Source organism: Schistocerca nitens, chromosome 9 (assembly GCF_023898315.1).
Source record: "Schistocerca nitens isolate TAMUIC-IGC-003100 chromosome 9, iqSchNite1.1, whole genome shotgun sequence".
NCBI lineage: Eukaryota > Metazoa > Arthropoda > Insecta > Orthoptera > Acrididae > Schistocerca > Schistocerca nitens.
In genome coordinates, this window is record NC_064622.1 from 127,548,039 (window position 1) to 127,568,909 (window position 20,871).

General features: G+C 43.1%; 1 protein-coding gene across 2 annotated transcripts in view; it reads left to right on the forward strand.

Moving 5' to 3' along the window:
• The window catches only part of LOC126203711 (serine protease filzig-like), a 370,785-nt gene continuing 349,914 nt past the window's right edge, over nucleotides 1-20,871 (forward strand). For both annotated transcript variants that reach the window (XM_049938086.1, XM_049938087.1), the window contains exon 1: nucleotides 1-135. In XM_049938086.1, coding sequence (XP_049794043.1) covers nucleotides 118-135 — 18 coding nt within the window. In that variant the 5' untranslated portion in view covers nucleotides 1-117. The remainder of the gene's footprint in view (nucleotides 136-20,871) is intronic.

Below are 20,871 nucleotides of genomic sequence, written 5' to 3' on the forward strand. Positions count from 1 at the left end.
GTTGAGGAAGCACGGCGTCCAGGCTGCTTCTCGCCGCGGCCGCCAGGAGGGGGCAACCGCGCCGCTGTCGCGCTTGCAGTGTTGTGCAGGAACCGCGGCTGTCCACACGGGCCTACCATGGCGGGACACACACAGGTACGTGCGCGTCGCCCGTCGCTTCCCGTCTGCCAGCGTCCACTCAGCAGCGGAAAAGAAGCGCACCAGCACCACGGCCGCGGGCTCTGCATAGTGTCGATGGGATACGTCAGACCGAGAGTGCGCTGTTTTGGCAGTGATCAACAGGTTGTCTAGCGCGATCACCCCGGTGCTTACAAGGGAACCTCCCCATCGCACCCCCCTCAGATTTAGTGGATAGGCCTTGAAAACCTGAACACAGATCAATCGAGAAAACAGGAAGAAGTTGTGTGGAACTATGAAAAAAATAAGCAAAATATACAAACTGAGTAGTCCATGTGCAAGATAGGCAACATGAAGGATAGTGTGCGCTCAGGAGCGCCGTGTTCCCGTGGTTAGCGTGAGCAGCTACGGAACGAGAGGTCCTTGGTTCAACTCTTCCCTCGAGTGAAAAGTTTACTTTCTTTATTTTCGCAAAGTTATTATCTGTCCGTTCGTTCATTGACGTCTCTGTTCACTGTAATAAATTTAGTATCTGTGTTTTGCGACCGCACCGCAAAACCGTAGACGAAAGGACGTGCATCTACAATGGGAACCGAAAACATTTGATCGCAAGGTCATAGGTCAACCGATTCCTCCACACGAAAACACGTCTGATATATTCTATACGACATTGGTGACGGCATGTGCGTCACATGACAGGAATATGTTGTCGACCCACCTAACTTGTACACTTGGCGAATGGGTAAAAAGATTCCTCTACCTTGCCCGATTTAGGTTTTCTTGTGGATGTGATAATCACTGCCGGCCGCGGTGGTCTAGCGGTTCTAGGCGCGCAGTCCGGAACCGCGCGACTGCTACGGTCGCAGGTTCGAATCCTGCCTCGGGCATGGATGTGTGTGATGTCCTTAGGTTAGTTAGGTTTAAGTAGTTCTAAGTTCTAGGGGACTGATGACCACAGTAGTCAAGTCCCATAGTGCACAGAGCCATTTTGTGATAATCACGCCTAAAAAAGTGATGAAGACATAAGAGTTTGTCACATAAACTGCAAAAAATGAATGCAACAGTTTCATTGTCGCACAGTTTTCCCTGCGCTCTGTCAAAACATATGTTTTTAACGTTTTCAAATTTTTGCGTGTGTAGACCGTCGTGTGTTTCGATGTTTGTTTAGGTGTAGCGTCACCATACTACGGCGCAGTTACCTCGCATCGGACGGACGGACAGATAATAATTGTCTGAAAATAAAAAAATTAAAATTATCACCCGCAAGAAGACTTGAACCAAGGACCTCTCGTTCCGTAGCTGCTCACGCTAACCACGGGACCACGGCGCTCCTGCACGCATATTATCCTTCATATTGTCTATGATGCGCATAGACTACTCAGTTTGTATGTTTTGCTTATTTATTTTTTCATAGCTCCACACAACTTCTTCCTGTTTTCTCGATTGATCTGTGTTCAGTTTTTCAAGGCCTATCCACTGTGCCAACTTATAACTAAATCTGAGGGGGGTGCGATGGGGAGGTTCCCTTGTTAGTTACGAATGATAGTCTCAGAGCCGGCGTATTATAATCCTCTGTGCAGTGAACCAGGCAACGCAACAATCTACGAGGAAGAACCGGTAGTTTTACACGAATCCTGAGACGTAGTTCCACATACAGGAAAAAGTGAAAGTTATAGTACAAAAATTTTATTTCATTCTAATTGTTCATGTCCCCTGTTACGTTTTTTGTGATATAGCTTTTGCTGAAGATAATGTAACCGTTGGACATCAAATGCCGCCGTTGCATAACCATTATGCAGCGTTTACTGTTCGTGAGTGAAAGGCGGGACGAAATACCCTCCCACCCCGCACCGCCGATCCCCACCCCCCATTCCAACCCATGGAACATTCGCTCATATCTAATTAATTAATATGAATAATTGTTTCTTCGACTTCTATGCGTTCCTATTAAATTCATCAGATTACGTTGAAACCTTGCTGAGTTGTGCTCACATCGTACCACCATAAGGCGTGGGTGTGGAAACAGCGTGGCGAAGAAGCTTAAGAGGAACTGCTGGAGCAAACTCAGTTACATTTTGTGTACAAATCACTCATTATTTGTATAACAATATTGTGGGGATAACATAGCATAACCTGTAGAGGTGGGTTGGGTGTGAGAAAACTTCATACGTAAAGTAATTAGATTTAGAACGATACTAGTATCGATTCCACAGTTTTCGGGGTCTAGACTTGTTGGTGACGGTCACTTGTGACGTTCCACTCCTAGAGTAAGGGGTGGGAGGAGACTGCAAAGACAGTGACATACCAACTTATCTCTGGAACGCCTGAAGGAATTTCTGCCAAAATTAGCTACACATATAAAAAAATGGCTCTGAGCAGTATGGGACAACTTCTGAGGTCATCAGTCCCCTAGAACTTAGAACTACCTAAACCTAACTGACCTAAGGACATCACACACGTCCATGCCCGAGGCAGGATTCGAACCTGCGACCGTAGCGGTCGCGCGGTTCCAGATTGTAGCGCCTACAACCGCTCGGCCACCCCGGCCGGCAGCTACACATATGATTTGCTGTTTGGAAAAATTTACTGTGAATGTCATACCCCTAGCACCCCTACAGCAGAGGCTTCAGAGTAAAAAGGTTCAACTTAAAATCTTAAATCAGGAATATCAAGAGAAATTTCAACCACATCTGACACATACATGATTCATTATTTGTTTAAAAATACTGTGGGAGTGGATACCCCTAGAAGTGTCTAGGAATCCTACCTACTCGGTTCCCTAGACAAACAATCAAACAACTCGTATTAATGAGTTTTGTAGTCTGCCCCGATAGCTAACTGGTCAGCGTGACGGATTGCCGTCCTAGGGGCCCGGGTTCGATTCCCGGCTGTGTCGGGAATTTTCTCCGCACAGGGACTGGGTGTTGTATTGTCTTCATCATCATTTCATCCCCATCCGGCGCGCAGGTCGCCCAATATGGCGTCGAATGTAATAAGTCCTGCCCCATAATGGGCAACGAATATTACAAAAAGGACCCGCAAAGTACGCCCACACGTTACCATGGTGATTGTTACTGAGACCAAGCAGAGAATTTTTCTGGCGCAGCAGACTGATTTTCCGCACATGCGTGACATTGTGACGGCATCTGTTCTATTTGGGTGTCCATACCCTGTCAAGTACAGAGTCTGTTTCGTACGAACAATCCCCCAGTGTCCTTGATGAAGTAACTGCAACACTTCTTTTTGAATAGCTATGGGGGTCAATACACGTGACTGTCCACTGTCATTTTGAGCAAGAACCACAACCTTGCTGTACAGCGAGGCTTTGCAAAGTATCGGCGCACTGGAGTTCCTTATGCTATGCAATGTGCGAGGCCAACATGTGCGAATGTATTTTATCAAAATGTTCAAATCTGAATCAGCTTCCGTGGCCTGTGCAATTTTCCTATAGTTCAGAGGAAAAGGTTCAAGCAATTCAGAATCCTGAGCATCGATGTGACAACAAGACGCAGCAGAAGCTTCTAAGTCTGTATGAGGGCCAATAGGAAGACGTGAAAGTGCGTCCGCATTACCATGTTGAGCTGTCGGAAGATACACAATCTCGTACTGGTATTGAGACAAGAGCCCATCTTTGTAATTTTCTGGCAGTTCGTACAGGAACAAGTTTCATCGCATGAAACAAGGAGTGCAATGGCTTGTGATCCGTTACCAAGTAGAATTTTCTGCCATATAAATAGTGGTGGAATTTCGTGACACCATGCACAATAGCCAACGCCACTTCCTGTATTTGATTAGAGATTAGATTAGATTAGTACATGTTCCATAGATCATGAATACGACACTTCGTAATGATGTGGAACGTGTCAGGTTAATAAAAGGTGTCTATACAAGTTATTACATTACACAAAATATTACATGACACATAATATTTTTAATTTTTTTGTAGGGGTGGGGAAATTACCCACTTACTATATCCAAAAATTCCTCTAATGAGTAGAAGGAGTTGCCATTAAGAAATTCTTTTAATTTCCTTTTAAATGCTATATGGCTATCTGTCAGACTTTTGATGCTATTAGGTAAGTGACCAAAGAGTTTTGTGGCAGCATAATTTACCCCCTTCTGAGCCAAAGTTAGATTTAACCTTGAGTAGTGAAGATCATCCTTTCTCCTAGTGTTGTAGCTCTTGTGTTGGCAGAAGAGCCAACACCGTGTTACTAGTAGAGGCCGAAATGCACGCGTTTTAGCTCACGCAGGCTGGCGTGAGGAGGGAAGAACTATACTGACAAGGAATTAGCATTCAGAAACCGGACGTCATTAGTTTAATACTTAACTTTAATCCATTAATGATGAACGTCGCTCTTGACGGTACATGATTCACAATATTGTCTGTTCAGAATTCATTTTAATTACTGAATATGGCGCCTTGCTAGGTCGTAGCAAATGACGTAGCTGAAGGCTATGCTAAACTATCGTCTCTGCAAATGAGAGCGTATGTAAGCAGTGAACCATCGCTAGCAAAGTCGGCTGTCCAACTGGGGCGAGTGCTAGGGAGTCTCTCTAGACTAGATCTGCCGTGTGGCGGCGCTCGGTCTGCAATCACTGATAGTGGCGACACGCGGGTTCGACGTATACTAACGGACCGCGGCCGATTTAAAGGCTACCACCTGTCTGGTGTCTGGTGATGACACCACAGTAGCCATGTACACTGCTAGTACTTTTGAATTCGATCGGATTGTTAATAACAAATTTCGTAAGTGAATAGTTACACTGACTTTTGGACGATACTTTTGAAGCGAAAGCAATAGGCCTGTCTTTATTGCCAAATCTGTGCGAAAGCACTGCATCGACTCCGTAAGAGGAAGCGTCAACTTACAACACAACTGGCTTGTCAGGATTAAAATGAACCAAGTATCGATCACTGAGCAATGCGTCTAAGTTTTTGCGAAGCTTCTTAGCACTCATCTGTCCAAACAAAGGGGTCGTTCTTGCGACGCAATGGAGCTGCGATTTGTTCAAAATTCGCTATGAACTGAATATAATAGTTCATTTTCCCTAAGACTGATTGCAATTCTGTGACATTACGAGGAACTGGCAGGTCACGTATGGCTAACAAATGTGACTGAAGAGGATGTACACCTTGACTGTTTATGACATGACCAAGATACTGCAACTCAGGTTTAAAAAAATCACACTTGTCCAGTCTACACTTGAGTGCTGCACCAGATAACACACAAAACGAACATGCAAATTTGCAATGTGTTCTTCAGGTGTACAACCTACTACGACAATATCGTCCAGATAGTTTGAACAGTTTGGTACTTGAGCGGTCAGCTGTTCCAAATACCGTTGAAAAGGCGGGTGCGCAAGCACTGCCAAAGAGCAAACGGAGATATTTAAACAAGCCAGTGTACAGAACACACGGTTTGAGATTCTTCATCTAGTGGTATTTGAAGATATGCATCGCTCAAATCAATTTTTGAAAAGTAGCGACTAGCGCGTAATCTGTCGGTGAGAACCTCTGGGCGTGACAACGGATAAATATCAATCTCAGTCTACGAATCTGCTATAGACTTAAAGTCAACACAGAAACGAATGTGACCTGAAGGTTTGAGGAGCAAAACCAGTGGATTTGCCCATTGACTAGCTTATATTGGCGCAATAGCTCCGCTATCTTCCAATTCTTTAAGTTCAGAAGCCACTTTGTCGCGTAACGCAATGGGAACAGTTTTGACCCTGCAAAATTTCTGCTGAATATTGTCTTTCATAGTAACACGTGCTACAAAATTGTTGGTCTTGCCTAAATCTTCAGAAAAGAGTTCAGGGAATTCTTCCAATAAGCGAGCTACACTGTCGTTGGCATTGAATGCCGTCAGTGACAATACATTCTCCTGAATTTGAAAGTCAAACAAATGAAACGAATCAAGATCAAATATGTTCTCACAATCACGTGATTGCAGCACAGTGAAAGTCATAAGTTGTGCATGCGAGCGATACACGGCAGGCAAAGTACGTTTTCCCAGAACAGGAATATCTTGTCTATTATAAGCAGTCAGGCTCGTGCTAGTTTCAGACAGGTGTGGGGAGCGTAGCGGTTCGTATGTGTTACGATTCAGCAATGTAACAGAGGCACCCGTGTTTAAATGAAATTTCACACGTTTTCCACTAACATGCAAAAAACAAAAAGTTTGTTGGACTGGTGTAGCACTGAAGAAACTGTCTGCTGGCGAGTTTTGCTAGTGCCTGCAGCAGGCTTCGAATACACTGCATTGATTACATGGGCCTTGTGACGAGATTTTTGTGAGTGGGCACGATTCTTATGTTTGTTCCGTTGCAAACATACGGATTGTGCGTGACCTTTCTTGCCATAAGCGTAATACTCTACTTGTATGGATGGGCAATCTTGGCGTTTGTGCCGTGAATAGCACCGAGGGCATGACTTAATTCTATTCACTGACGTAGCCACCTGTTTAGAGAACTGTTTACGTGTCTTGGCGCACTCATGCTATTGTTACCTACTGCGCTGGCCGTGAGCAACGGACGACTCAACCCAACAAATTGGTGGCTGCTCAAATTAGCCGCCATGGCACCCGAATCATACTGATCTAGAATTTGCACTTTGTGATGAATTGATGGATCTGACTGTTTCCAAATCTGTACTCTAAGTTTGACATCAGTTACATTGTACACGATCGCACCACGCAACATAACATGTGAATACAAAGCACCACAAGGAAATTTGAATTTACATTTCCTCGTCATACCCTGTAAATCTTTTACCGACTCGCGATAAGTTTGTTCTGACCTTTTATTGCAACGAAATAATTGTTTCCTAGCCGAAACCACATTCACTTGTTGGTCATAATAGGTAGTTAGAGAACCTACAACCTGATCATAGAAAAGTTCACTCAGAGTGGCGTTAGGGAACAATTTCTGAATTACGCAAAAAACTGCACTTCCTACCGTTGACAAAAAGTAATGTACGGGGTGTTCAGAAAGACTCTCCGCAGTGCCGTATTCGCCCGCATCTCGTGGTCGTGCGGTAGCGTTCTCGCTTCCCACGCCCGGGTTCCCGGGTTCGATTCCCGGCGGGGTCAGGGATTTTCTCTGCCTCGTGATGGCTGGGTGTTGTGTGCTGTCCTTAGGTTAGTTAGGTTTAAGTAGTTCTAAGTTCTAGGGGACTGATGACCATAGATGTTAAGTCCCATAGTGCTCAGAGCCATTTGAACCAAGTGCCGTATTATTGTAAGCCGCGCGTGCCGTATGATTGTTCGCCTGCCTAGGTTACCTCCCTTCAAGTGGACCCTCCCAACTTTCAGCCAGCGACAGTAATATCGTTGGTGTGTGTCATTACGTGTTGATGTGAACGTTTAAGTTTAGTTCTTTTGTTTGTTTCGTTTTTGTCACTGTTAAAATGCTAACCACAGAAGAACGTGTGTTTTTAGTCGAACAAGTGTTCAAAGCTCGCGGTAAATACACAGTTTCAGTTCGTCAAACATTTAATTCAGTTTTCCGGAGACAGCACTTCCACATCGCGGTACTGTGCGAGATCTGATTAACAAATTTCGAAGTACAGGTTCAGTGACAGATGCACCGAGAAGTGGTCGGCCTAGCGTTTTCTCTGAGGATGAACTACTCGATATTTCCGATAAAATGTCCATGAGTTCGAACGAGTCAGTAAGAAAACTCGCCCAGGAAATCGATGTTAGGGTCGGAACGGCCCACACAGCTGTAAGGAAAAAATTAGAGCTTTTCCCATACAAAGTGAGAGTCGTGCAAGAACTGAAAAATACTGATCACGGCAAGAGACTGCATTATTGTCAACGGTTCAAAAATTTCGTTCGACAAAATGGAAGGGATATTCTTAATGAAACATTTTTCACTGATGAAGCGTGGATCCATTTATGAACTCGCAAAATTCTCGTATGTGGAGTACTCCAAATCCATTCTGTATTCATGAGGAACCACTTCATTCTGTGAAAATAGGAGTTTGGATTGCATTTTCTAGACGTCTGATTGTGGGTCCCACATTTTTCAACGAAACAATAAACGCACAACGATACTGCAGTGATATTCTGTACCCATTCATAGGAGAACTTGTGTTAAGTGAAATACTGAAACGTTATTTTCAAAAAGATGGTGCAACCGCGCATGCATCTCGCGTTTCAATGTCACTGCTTGCTGATGTTTTTCGTGATCGCATAATTTCACTGGGACTTTGGCCTCCACGATCGCCTGACCTAACACCACCTGACTTTTTCTTCTGGGGTGCAGGGAAATCAACTGTCTATAAAAGCGGTCTAAAATCCATCGCTGAATTGAAAACTGCACTATCCACTTTCGCTGCTTGTGTTACAGAAGAAATGTTACAGCTTGTGTTTGGAAACATGGTTAGACGAATTGAATTGTGTATTCAACAACAGGGGGGATACTTTCCACATTTAATGTGAAAATTTGTAAGTAAAAATGAATATTCAATAAATTAATAACTTGTATTTCATTGAGTTTCATTTCGGTATATTCACTGCGGCATACGGCACGCGCGGCTAACAATCATATGGCACTGCAGAGAGACTTTTTGAACACCACGTAGTTTCACAGTACCTGATATTTTGGTGTGAGCGTCACACTGTTGCAACCACTCGAGCCATTCCTCTTCTTTTTTGTTAAACTGGCGAAAAGGCGGTATGGCACTCGGAGCTACAGTTGTTGCATGTAGTGCAGCGTTGGTCTGCGAGTAACTGCTGTACCGCATTGAGAAGGGTTGCGATCTGCTGCGTCTGAAACTGAAACATTTGTATAAGTTGCATTGGCTCTATCGCTTGCAGCTGAGGCGCCTGAGCAGGGGGTGTGGGAGGTGGGTTGCTCATTTTGGAATAGGCAAATGCAATAAACAGACAATGCAAGCAACAAAAAAAAAAGCACACAAACAAAGAAAATTTCTGCAACGCCCACCTGAAAACTCTGAATAGAAAAAACACTATGAGAGACACTGTTAAAACATGTAAACACACCTCTGCAAAGAAAAGACAAGGCAGAATTAAGGAGGCAGCAAAACACAAAAGCCTATGACAGAACAGAATCTGTGGCAGCTGACGGCTCGGTGTTTGAACGTTAACAGGTTGTCGCTATGGTATGCGTTCAACTCGTCGCCAATGTTGTTGTGTCTAGGAATCCTGCCTATTCGATTCGCTAGACAAACAATCAAACAACTCGTACTAATGAGTTTCATTACAACGAAACAATACAATACTTTGATGGATGTGTCACAAGCAAGGGGCGACTTAGAAAATAATTAGTCTTCTTCAGAATAGGCAAACAGAAGTCTGTGCAACATAGAGATTCCTAAGGAAGTGGCTAAGGTTGACACTGTTACCGAAGTCGGGCGCGGCACGTACGTGTTCTTCACCTAGGGGCCGCTGCTGTCGCGTTGTTGTCCTGGAAGGGAGGTTGGTCAGCATGTGATTGCTTGACTTCTCCTCACAGCCTTCTCTTCCCAGTCGTTCCCGACTGCTGTGCCGGCGCTGACTTGACGCCGTAACACCCCCTACTGCCCTTAGGGCAGTGTGTCGACCACATCGTGTTTCGGAGCCAAAGACCAAGTGGGGTAGAGCAGTGATTAGCGCGCTGGACGGTTCAAACCCGATTCCAGTCATCCTAATTTAAGTTTTCCATGATTTTCCGACATCGCTTAACGTAAACGCCGAGATGGTTCCTTCGAAAGGGCATGGCCACTTTCCTTCCCCATTACGTGCTTGCGCTCTAATGGCCTCGTTGTCGACGGGACATTAATCTCCTCCTCCTTCTCCTCAGGGCTAAAGATCGTACCTCAAGGCTCAATACTATACATTTAACGGCCTGTCTACAGTCACCTGTTTTAAAACAGAAGATAATCAGACAGTTCCAAGCGACAGTCATTTTTTTTCTCGAAACGACAATCAGTTACTGGGGGAGTTACAAGGACAGTCCTTTCAGTAATCAATTGATATAATTTAACTTACATGATCGATTTCGAAGTTATACATACTCAGAAGCGAATAAAAAACTGCCTCGGCTAAAAACAAATATCTTGTTGTGGCGCCGGCAGGTATGGCCGAGCGGTTCTAGGCGCTACAGTCTGGAACCGCGCGACCGGTACGTTCGCAGTTTCGAATCCTGCCTCGGGCATGGGTGTGTGTGATGTCCTTAGGTTAGTTAGGTTTAAGTAGTTCTAAGTTCTAGGGGACTGATGACCTTAGAAGTTAAGTCCCATAGTGCTCAGAGCCATTTGAACCTTTTTTTTTGTGTCCAAGACTCTTTTCCGGTCAATTTTAAGATATTTTATCAAGATCGCATATTCTACACGAGAAAATGTCTCATAAATTACTTACGCAATTTCATCCCCAGACGTGAATGTGGCACCTCTTCCAAAAAACTTGGACACGAAGTGATTCATAACGTAACCACGTCCAAAATCAATAGTGTGACTTAATCATAGAAGATAATGGCACCTAGTATTGACTGGGCCAACTGGCGATATTCCTAGCATTTAGTACTTAGGTCTTCCATCTCTAACGGCTTTGACAAGACTAATTCTAACTTTCTTTCTTCCTGGTCATAGCCCATTATACCATCGACGACAATATGTTCTCAAATAGTGTTACTTCGCACAAGTGAGGTTCCTATATCCAAAATGTTGGTAAAAACTCAGATTTATTGCTCATTGATAAGAAAATATGCTTAGAACATCTAAATTTAGTCAAAATTAAATTTTGTGTACGTGGTTGTTAAGTCCATTGGACATACTGTACCGAAGTTTGTGGCAGTGATTTGATGCATGTATCAATCCTTACAGAATGCTTTTTGAACCCTTTATGAAAGGAAGAGTTCCATGTGGTACTCTGGTGCGTTCCGCTCCTGTTTCTTCCCTGTGATTAATGTACTACGAAGGCCTGGTTGTATTCTAACACGGAAATATGGTAATTACGGGGCTTGTCCCTATAACAAATTGTCCCGAACGTCTGTCCATACATTTTTGTTACACCGGTGTATACAGTTGTGTGCTGCAGTCGGAGAAACCTCATAATTTTAATAAACATACCACAGTAGCACCACATAATCATACAAGACATGTTTCAAAGCGTGAAATGCTAACAAGAAAGTTGATCCGCTGATGGCGTAATTGTAATGCGGCTTCAATTTTTCCGGAAAAAGAACCCATTCTTTGAAAACACATTCATCGCTTTTAGTTATAAACTAAACTTATGTGAAGTCTGGTTAGTAAATTAACTACATGTCTCAGAACAGACCCACTTAACGGCGTTGAGTTTCTGAAGAAATGCTTCTACTCCCTTTCCCGCTATGCTGGCTGGACAATTTTGGACTGTAATAACTGCGACGTCAAAAAAGATGTGATCTGTCCTTCTTGCAAAAATTTTATGGTAACATAAATTTAGTATTACTGCTCATTTAAATCGTGTCGTCGATACTTCCCTGTTTTCTGAAATTAAAATGGTAGGCCTCTAGAAAGATAACACTACTTTTTATTTGCGGTGTTGGAAACTTAAATGTCTTCCCACCATCATGTTTCCTGTTGAGTTTGCAACAGCTAAATGTCCTTTTTTATGTAGCAGAAAAAAATCTGTGCTTCAATTTTCTTGCTGGGTCGGCGAAACTATTAACAAGTTGTCTTACAGAAAGATGAAATCTGACACGGTAGTAGATAGGGTACTTCCTTTCTCCCTAGTTTTTTGGAACCTTCTGAAATTTATCCCACATACTGAAAATCAAGTAGTAACTAAGAACGTTGTCTTAAGCCGCGAATCGGAAGAACCGCGAGCCGTTACCAGTCTGCGCTCTAAACTTTTCAGTTACTGTTTTTGGTGAACATGCTATGCAAACCAGTGCTTATGTGATAAGTGGTACATTTGATGATTAAATAACATACAGAGCACATAGCATCTGATAAGAGATCATAAGAACACGTTATAAAACTGGTAATGAATATCATTATATTATGTTATTGGAAGAAGAAAGGTAAGAGAATTTTACTAGTTATACGATGGTGTTGGCTAACGATTACACGAAACGTATGTTTAGCACCACATCCTTCCACTCGATGACGTGGTACAGACGCTATCCATTGGAATATGCTCAGTTGTACGTGAGAGTGGCAATCTGTTGAATAGGCTATTAAATGATTAATGGAAAATCTCATATAAAGATGTGAAACAAATACTAACAAAGAGATAGAGGGGCTGGCCAGTACTTACCTCAGCTCAGTACAGCCGATAGATACACAAAAAACAGAACCGAAAATTTACGTTCCTAGCTTTCGGAACAAATGTTCCTTCATCAGGGAGGAGAGAGGGGAAAGAAAGGGAAGAAGGGAAAGTGGGTTCAGTTACTCACAACCCAGGTTATGAAGCAACAGATATTTAATGCTTCATAACCTGGGTTGTGAGTAACTGGACCCACTTTCCCTTCTTCCCTTTCTTTCCCCTCTCTCCTCCCTGATGAAGGAACATCTGTTCCGAAAGCTAGGAACGTAAATTTTCGGTTCTGTTTTTTGTGTATCTATCGGCTGTACTGAGCTGAGGTAAGTACTGGCCAGCCCCTCTATCTCTTTGTTAGAATAGGCAATTAAGATCGTTTAATGTGCATATTCAGATGTGGAGACAGTTGTGGTACTGGTGGACAAAGGGTGTTTCAACCCGTTTCAACTTGCTGGTCACCACATCGCTTACCCAAAAAGAATAGATTATTAGCTGCATGCGCTATGTGGCTTAACTATTCACGCTTTCTGGGAGAGTGTAATAGGCAAAATCCATTACATTAACTCCCATTAGCCCCAGCGCCAAATGCCAAGTCGCACGGTGCTTAAAGTGAATCTCATCTTCTGATGCTGCACCGCTCGACCAATTTCAAACTCTAGAAACAGCTCACCGAGAAACATTACATCACAATAACGTGATGCTGGAACTTTCCACAATAACGTGATGCTGGAACTTTCCAAGTTAGCTAGATGCGCACTCTAGATTGCTAAATTCGAAGTCACAAATATCCAGAATGTTAAATGAGTACATACATATTCTTGGTATTCACTTAGCGTTTTAAAAACGGACGAGATAGCAGTGGAGCTGTACATACACAATTTAAAAAATCAAGCCAACAACCTGACGAGGACGACTCCAAACACTCCTCGTCCCTCTAAGTGCCTCCCCCCCCTCCTTTTTCCTCCGTCCCTCTCATTCGCTTCCCCTCTTCCCCTCTTTCCCATCGTTACTACTGCCCCTCAGCGACGAGAGCTACATAATGAGCGCAGAATTCCTTCTCGTGTGTAAATATGTGTAAATACTTTCATAAAGTGCCCCCTAGTTGGTCAATAGTATTGCGCAATATTTTCGGGTCTCAGTAATATTGAACGTGTAGGGATAAGTATGAGAAGATGCCCAATAATACTGAGCACATCAAAAATTTTTCAAATATATTGTGCTGCCTGGAAGTATTGTGCCGCCTGTGGACAGTATAGACAACATCCTTATCAGTTGTTGCAACAGTAGTTGGATATCTTCATGTTTGTTGTTGTTGTTGTTCCGCTGGAAAAGTGTTCAAAACACGACAAAAGAGCATTGTTATTAGAATGATCAAAATTTATAAGTCATTGGCTCTGAGCACTATGAGACTTAACATCTGAGGTCATCAGTCCCCTAGAACCTAGAACTACTTAAACCTAACTAACCTAAGGACATCACACACATCCATGCCCGAGGCAGGATTCGAACCTGCGACCGTAGTGTGTATAAGGTGTATATGGTGGGCTGCTAGGGCAGATGAGTACAAAAATAGAAATGCTAAGAATGAATAGTATGATTTGTCGTTCTGAGAAAAACAAGTTACCAGACCATACAGATGAGAAGGAATATGTTTTAAAATATTTTAATAAATGCAGAGTTATGAATAAAAGTGTATACAGACATTTATGTGTGTGTGTCCCGGAATATAAACCTTTAGAGCAAATATTATTGCATGATATTTTGCTATAACTATGAGGTGAACCTCCACTTGTAGATCTGAAACCTTCGAAAGAATTGCCAGTAGCAAGGTAATGTAGCGTAACATGTAAGCACTTTCTCTTTTCTTTTTTTACGTTTGCGGCTTATTTAACGACATTCTTTGCTGTATTTAACGCACGTCCCATCACGAACAGTAGGGCAAATTCAGAAAAGGTATATTAGATAATGGACATGTCTCCGAGTATTTTGATGCTGTTTATGTACATATGTCCTAAATAAACACATATGTATTAAATAAACTACGAAAAATTCAATGGAGTCCACTACGTAACTTTTTACCCAAACGCAAGCTATACCGCAGTAGCCAAAGCCATAGTATTGTCTCACCGCGATCAGCCACTTAGTGATACATTCGCCTAAGCGAGAGGTTTAGCGAAATCACGGGATATTACTTCTATAACTGTGTGAGAAATTTGAAATTGAGTAAAAACTCTGTACTCCAGATTCAACTGTCGGCGGACAGGGGGAAGTGGCAATGTATGTGGTCACCTAAGGACAGAGCCAAACATTTCCAGTACGACTAATGTATCAAATATTGGACCATCAACATCTAAAAAGTTAAAATAATCATTTTTTCGTCCCACTCCAATTCTCTCAACAATTTTTCGTGAGTGACCTATGACGCTCTTTGAACCAGTTTTCACCTACTTTGCAATCTGCTTGCAACAAAGAAGAGTAACCACCACAACAGTAGTGCCTTTATCGTCCAACATCCAGAACCACACCATGTTGTGCAATGTTACTGAGCAGTCTAGGGAGAACTTCAGTAATATTGTACAATATTATTCTGCGTATCGTAGGCCATCTAAGGGGGTCGCTTACGATAGTTCTGCGAGCATGCGGCTAGGCTGCGTAAATTTACTTCGTTCTCAAAACACTGTAACTGTTCACAACGTTTCGAAGTGGGGTACAGGAAGTCGTGACCTACAGTTTGCTATGGGATGATTGTAGTCTATCAAGTCGGAAAACTCAACTGGCCTAGAAAAACCATCTAAGCTACAGCGTATGCACGTCGCGCGAGATGTTCAATATTTTCTGACAAACTATTAATGATAGAGGCAACGCCTTGCAGCAGTGGATACACCGCTTTCCGTCAGATCACCGAAGTTAAGCGCTGTCGGGCGTGGCCGGCACTTGGATAGGTGACCATCCGGGTCTCCATGCGCTGTTGCCGATTTTCGGGTTGCACTCAGCCTCGTAATGCCAATTGAGGAGCTACTCGACCGAACAGTAGCGGCTCCGGTCATAGAAAACCATCATAACGACCGGGAGAGGGGTGTGCTGATCACACGCCCCTCCTATCCGCATCCTCAGTTGAGGATGACACGGCGGTCGGATGGTCCCGATGGGCCACTTGTGGCCTGAAGACGGAGTGCTTATTAATCATAGAGAAAAAGGGAATATGACTTTTTTTGTAGGAAACGCAATGTAGTTTAATTTGGTTCTAGAATACGTTTCAGACTTGTTCAAGGAAAACGCACTAACGTAATCTTCAAATGCATCGCTACCCCAACACTCACTCCTCACCGGTCGGAGTATGTGAAGATGGTATCTGTTCTTTCGGACATGTCCGAAAGAACAGATACCATCTTCATATACTTAAGGCTAACCGGCCATTGACCTTCTTCTTCTGTGCGAATGCATACGCATTGCCCGAAATCTTACAGGACTCGGTAAGATTGTCTGCCGCGAGTAATGAGTGTAGTGGAGAGGGACACTACGAACGTAGTGCGTGGACATTAAGTTGGGAATGTGGGTTTCACGGGGAGCGTGCAAGGGATAAATCCCTGCAGTCGCACTATCCTCTGTGCCCTCGGTGGCTCAGATGGAGCGTCTGCCATGTAAGCAGGAGATCCCGAGATCGAGTCCCGGTCGGGGCACGTTTTAAACTGTCCCCGTTGATGTATATCAACGCCCGTCGACAGCTTACGGTCTTGATTTAACTATCATTTCGGTCGGAGTATGAGTTTCATTATCATTTCGGTCGGAGTATGAGTTTCATCGTATTTCCTCACAAAATTACGACTACACAAATTATCTCTCATGTTCGACCTTTCTCGGTGTTCATTGACTGGGCTATTGCGCCACCGACTTAGTCGTGCACTAACTGATCGTAAAACTGAGTTTTTACCTGACAGTTTTGTGGATTTTACCAGCATTAAATTAACATATTGTTTTGCTCGACTGGCCTTCTTACTACGAAACTACTGTGCTTGTAAGTTAAATTTGGATCAAATTGTAAACATAATTAGTTTTTGTATAATGTAAGCGAAAGTCTTTTTCTCCTTTCGATACTCTCACAGCCAGGTTTAAATTAATACTCTTAACGAAATAGCCGACAAAGGCTTGCTGCCATGAACACGACCACTCCGACTTCCAGGCAGCCACAGACTTGAAAGCGCTGGCTTACAGGCTTGTCATTACCTCTGGCCCCGTTACGGTCAAGATTAAAGAAGACTCACTCTCTTCTGCTACATGGTATCATTCAGCAAGGTTTTACAATCCGACTGAAATCTCGTCAAGCAGATATAGCTGTGAGCTTCGCGGCTTGCTACGACGGGCCCATTGCAGTCATTAAGGGTCAATTTGCTCTAATCGCCAGCAGCCGTTTCCAGCAGCTGCCGTGCCGCGGTCGAGAGCACACGAACCCATATCACGCGAGGCACCGCGTACTCTAAACATCACCTTGTCAACTCTCATGTTGTTGTTTTACTTTTTTATTTTTGTATTTCTCCCCGATATCCACATTTTAATGCCACCATCTTTCGTTATTCCAGTCCGCTTGTCCTTTCACCTGTGGCGAGTTTTTCTAGCCCTTCGCGAATTAGTTATCGCTCCTAGACAGCTGGACTTGTTAAGCTTTCGCACTTTGCCGCACCTAATCGCAGATGGAGGCCGGGCCGCGGCTGCTCGGGGGACCAGTGATATTCCACAGGAAGCGGACCATCAAGGCGAAGCCGCGGAAACCTGTCCTCTGACGTCACGGACCGGCCCTGACCGGCACACGGCGTTTGTTTACGACCAGATCTCTCTGACGTCAACGTTCTGCGGGACGGGGCTCACTGTGTAATCAAAATACTCCATCTTAAAAGTTATTTGCAGCTCCTCTGTCATTAGAGCGAGCTTTAATTTTTAATTTCGTCGAACTGGCTACCAGAGAGAGAGACACAAGCTATGCAGGTTACCTGTGGGTAGAGTTGGTTGTGCTAGACCCCAAATCCCGCCACTGACAAGGGGAGACCACGACGTTTGGAACGCGGATTTACTGCAAACTTCGTACACTCGTAGTACAACATGAGTACAACAAAATGTGTAATCAGTGCCGCCTACTTTTCAAGCGTTATTGAGAAAATTGCAAGATAATTTCGGTCGTCAGATATATATATATATATATATATATATATATATATATATATATATATATATATATATATATATATATATATGCGCGTGGCCTTTTTTACAACAAAGCTGCGGCAACCGAGTGGTTAGCGTTCAAGCCCCGTTACTGCAGGTTCATTAATATATAATATTAACAACATGGGTTCCAAACACTTCCCTGGGGTACGCTCGAAGTTTCTTCGATGTTTGTCGATTACTCTCCATCCAAGATAAAATGGTGTGTTCTTCCTACCAAGAAATTCTCAATCCGTTGCAATTTTCACCTGATACCCCATGCGACGGTACATTCGATAGCAAGATTAGGTCTGGTACTGAGTCAAGAGGTTTTCGGAAATCAAGAAATACTGCATCTATCTGACTGTCTTGATCCGTGGCTTTAGAATGTCATGTGAGAAGACTGCGAGTTGGTTTTCACATGGACGATGCTTTCGAAATCCATGCTCTTTGGTATTGAGGAGATGATTCCGTTCGAGATACTTCAATACGTTCGAGCTCAGAATACGTTCGAAGATTCTACAACTAACGTATCTCAGGGATATTGGACGTCAGTTTTGTGGTTCACTTCTGCAGATGGATGTGACCTCTGCTTTCTTCCAGGAGTCGGCAAGGGTTTTAATTCTAGTGATATACGGTAAATTATGAGAAAAAGAGAGGCTAAGTTAGCCACGAATTTGGTATACAATCTATTTGTGATTCCAATGGGTCCTGTTGTCATGGGCTCAGAAGGGAATTCAGTATGCAGCAACAAAAATCTTCGCTCAACACCAACACGTGCCTGCCAGCTACTAAAGCAAGTTTTCAATCACATACCTTTTAAACATGGCTGATAGCAGCAACAGTGCGTAAACTTTCATTAAATGATACAGACAACCGGTTGAAAAAAGTTTATTTAATAAGTCTTGACAAGGTTTCAGTACCATTAAGGATATGTTCTTCAGGAGGAATAAAGTCACGTAACTTACATCAAATTTACGAGTGCTTTAGCTCATAATCTATTATCTTAATTTTAACTTAATTTAAGTTATATGACTTCATTCCTTCCGGAGAAGATGGTCTTAGTGATATTCAAACCTGGTCAAGGCTTATGACAAACGTTTTGGAACCGGGTGATCTGTATATATCATTTATTGCAAGTTTTAAATCTAACTAAAAATCTTTTCTCCTAGACAATTTCTTTTATTCCATTGACGAATTTATACTTAAAAACTGGTAGACAGTAAAAAAAAATGTTTTTAATTGTATCTGCACGAGTATGACTAAAATAATAATGTGTTTATTAACGTTAACACTAATCCTGTATAACCACCCTGTAAACTGACTGGTTCCACCTCATTGTAAAAAAAAATCGTTCAGGTGGTCTATGGAACGTGTAACTAACCAACCCACAGCTTTATTCAGTTTTAGCGATTTCAGCTGTTTCTCAAGACCAGTGGCATTAATATCTACATCACTCATGCTTGCAGTGTGGTGCGGGTATTAAATAGTAGGCTCGTGTGTAAGTTCGTTGCCTTTTTGTTTTGCTTATTGGTATTCCGGTCCCTATGGGTTTATTTACTGATTATCATTTTTTACTTGTAGTTCACTGTTGTTATTTGAGTGTACATACTGTCTTTTTGTTATCTGGAGATAGTGGGTGGAGCTGTGGAAGCTAGAAAATAAGAGTGCCAAGTGCAGAAATCGCAACATTTCCGATATATTCTTCTGCTTGAATTTAATAGCGGGAAAGTAGCAGCAGAGGCAACCACAAACATTTGCGCCGCGTATAGGGATACTATCACTGGACAGAGGGCACGGCAAGAAAATGGTTTTCTCGTTTTAAGGAGGATCATTTTGACAATAGTGACTCTCGACGTTCCAGAAAATCTTCGGGGTTTGATGAAGATCGTTTACACACAATTTACAATAATCCACTTCAGTGTACTCGAGAACTGGCAAATATGATGATCTGTGTGATTATTCCACTATCGTGCGAAATTTGCATGCAATGGGGAAGGTTCAAAAATCGGACGTATAGACACCGTATGCTCTAAGCCAAACTCTACAAGAATCAGCGGGTAGCAGTATCTGCTTCTCCGCATGGTCCTCATCAATTGGCTCGTCAACAACACCGACCATTCTTGTCCTGTATCGTTACTTGTGACGAGAAATGGTGTCTTTCTGCCAACCTAAGGAAAAGAAGGGAACGGTGGCGCCCAAACAAAACAGCAACGTCCCGAACAAAGATAGTCATCCACGACAGACAATGTTCTGCATCTGGTGGAACACCGACAGTGTGGCGTCTACGAATTGCTTCCTCGAGACCATATTGCTGACATTTATTGTCAACAACTAAGAAGACTTGCAGGTACAATCGCCGGCCGGAGTGGCCGAGCGGTTCTACGCGCTTCAGTCTGGATCCGTGGGACCGCTACGCTGGCAGGTTCGAATCCTGTCTCGGGCATGGATGTGTGTGATGGCCTTTCGTTAGTTATTAAGTAGTTCTAAGTTCTAGGGGACTGATGACCTCAGATGTTGAGTCCCATAGAGCTCAGTGCCATTTGAACCATTTGAAGGCGCAATCAAAGAACAACGACCAGGAAGGCTGCGTGAAGCGATGCTATTCCAAGATAACGCCCGCCCGCACTCTGGTAGACTGACAAAGAACATTATAGAGGAATTGGTTTGGGAAGTTAGTCCGGATCTAGCTTATTCACATGAACTTGTGGCCTCAGATTTTCACTTTTTCCACACTTTGTCGAACAATCTTTAAGGAATTTCCTTTCTGGATGAAAATGAGCTCCGAACATGGCTCGACGAGATCTTCGCCTCAAAATCACGTGTTTTCTACAGTGGCGCAATCGAAAAGTTACCCCAGTGTTGGCAGACAGTTGTGAAGGATAATATATTATTGATGATTGAAATAACTGGACAAACGCTGCGAACTTATGCACCAAGCCAATCGTACCAATAGTCCTCAATAATTCTGCACATAATTGTCTCTATTGCCAAGTGAAGAAAAACGAGCATTATAAAATGCTATAGTAAGTCAAGTAAGATATATTCTAATAGGGCAGAGTATTCAACATAAAATAACGTACGTAACAAGATAGCAGAGGCGCTTAAGATGACAATGCGTAACAATTTTCCATATTAGGACAGAATAAGCGCCGTAATAGGATAAAAAGGAAGATTAAAACGTTAAAACAACTAGGACGAGTTCTGAGAAGGTATATCATAGAATATTTATGTCGAGAACTGGTGCCGCTCTGCTGGCCGCTGTGGTCCAGTGGTTCTAGGCGCCTCAGTACGGAACCGCGCTGCT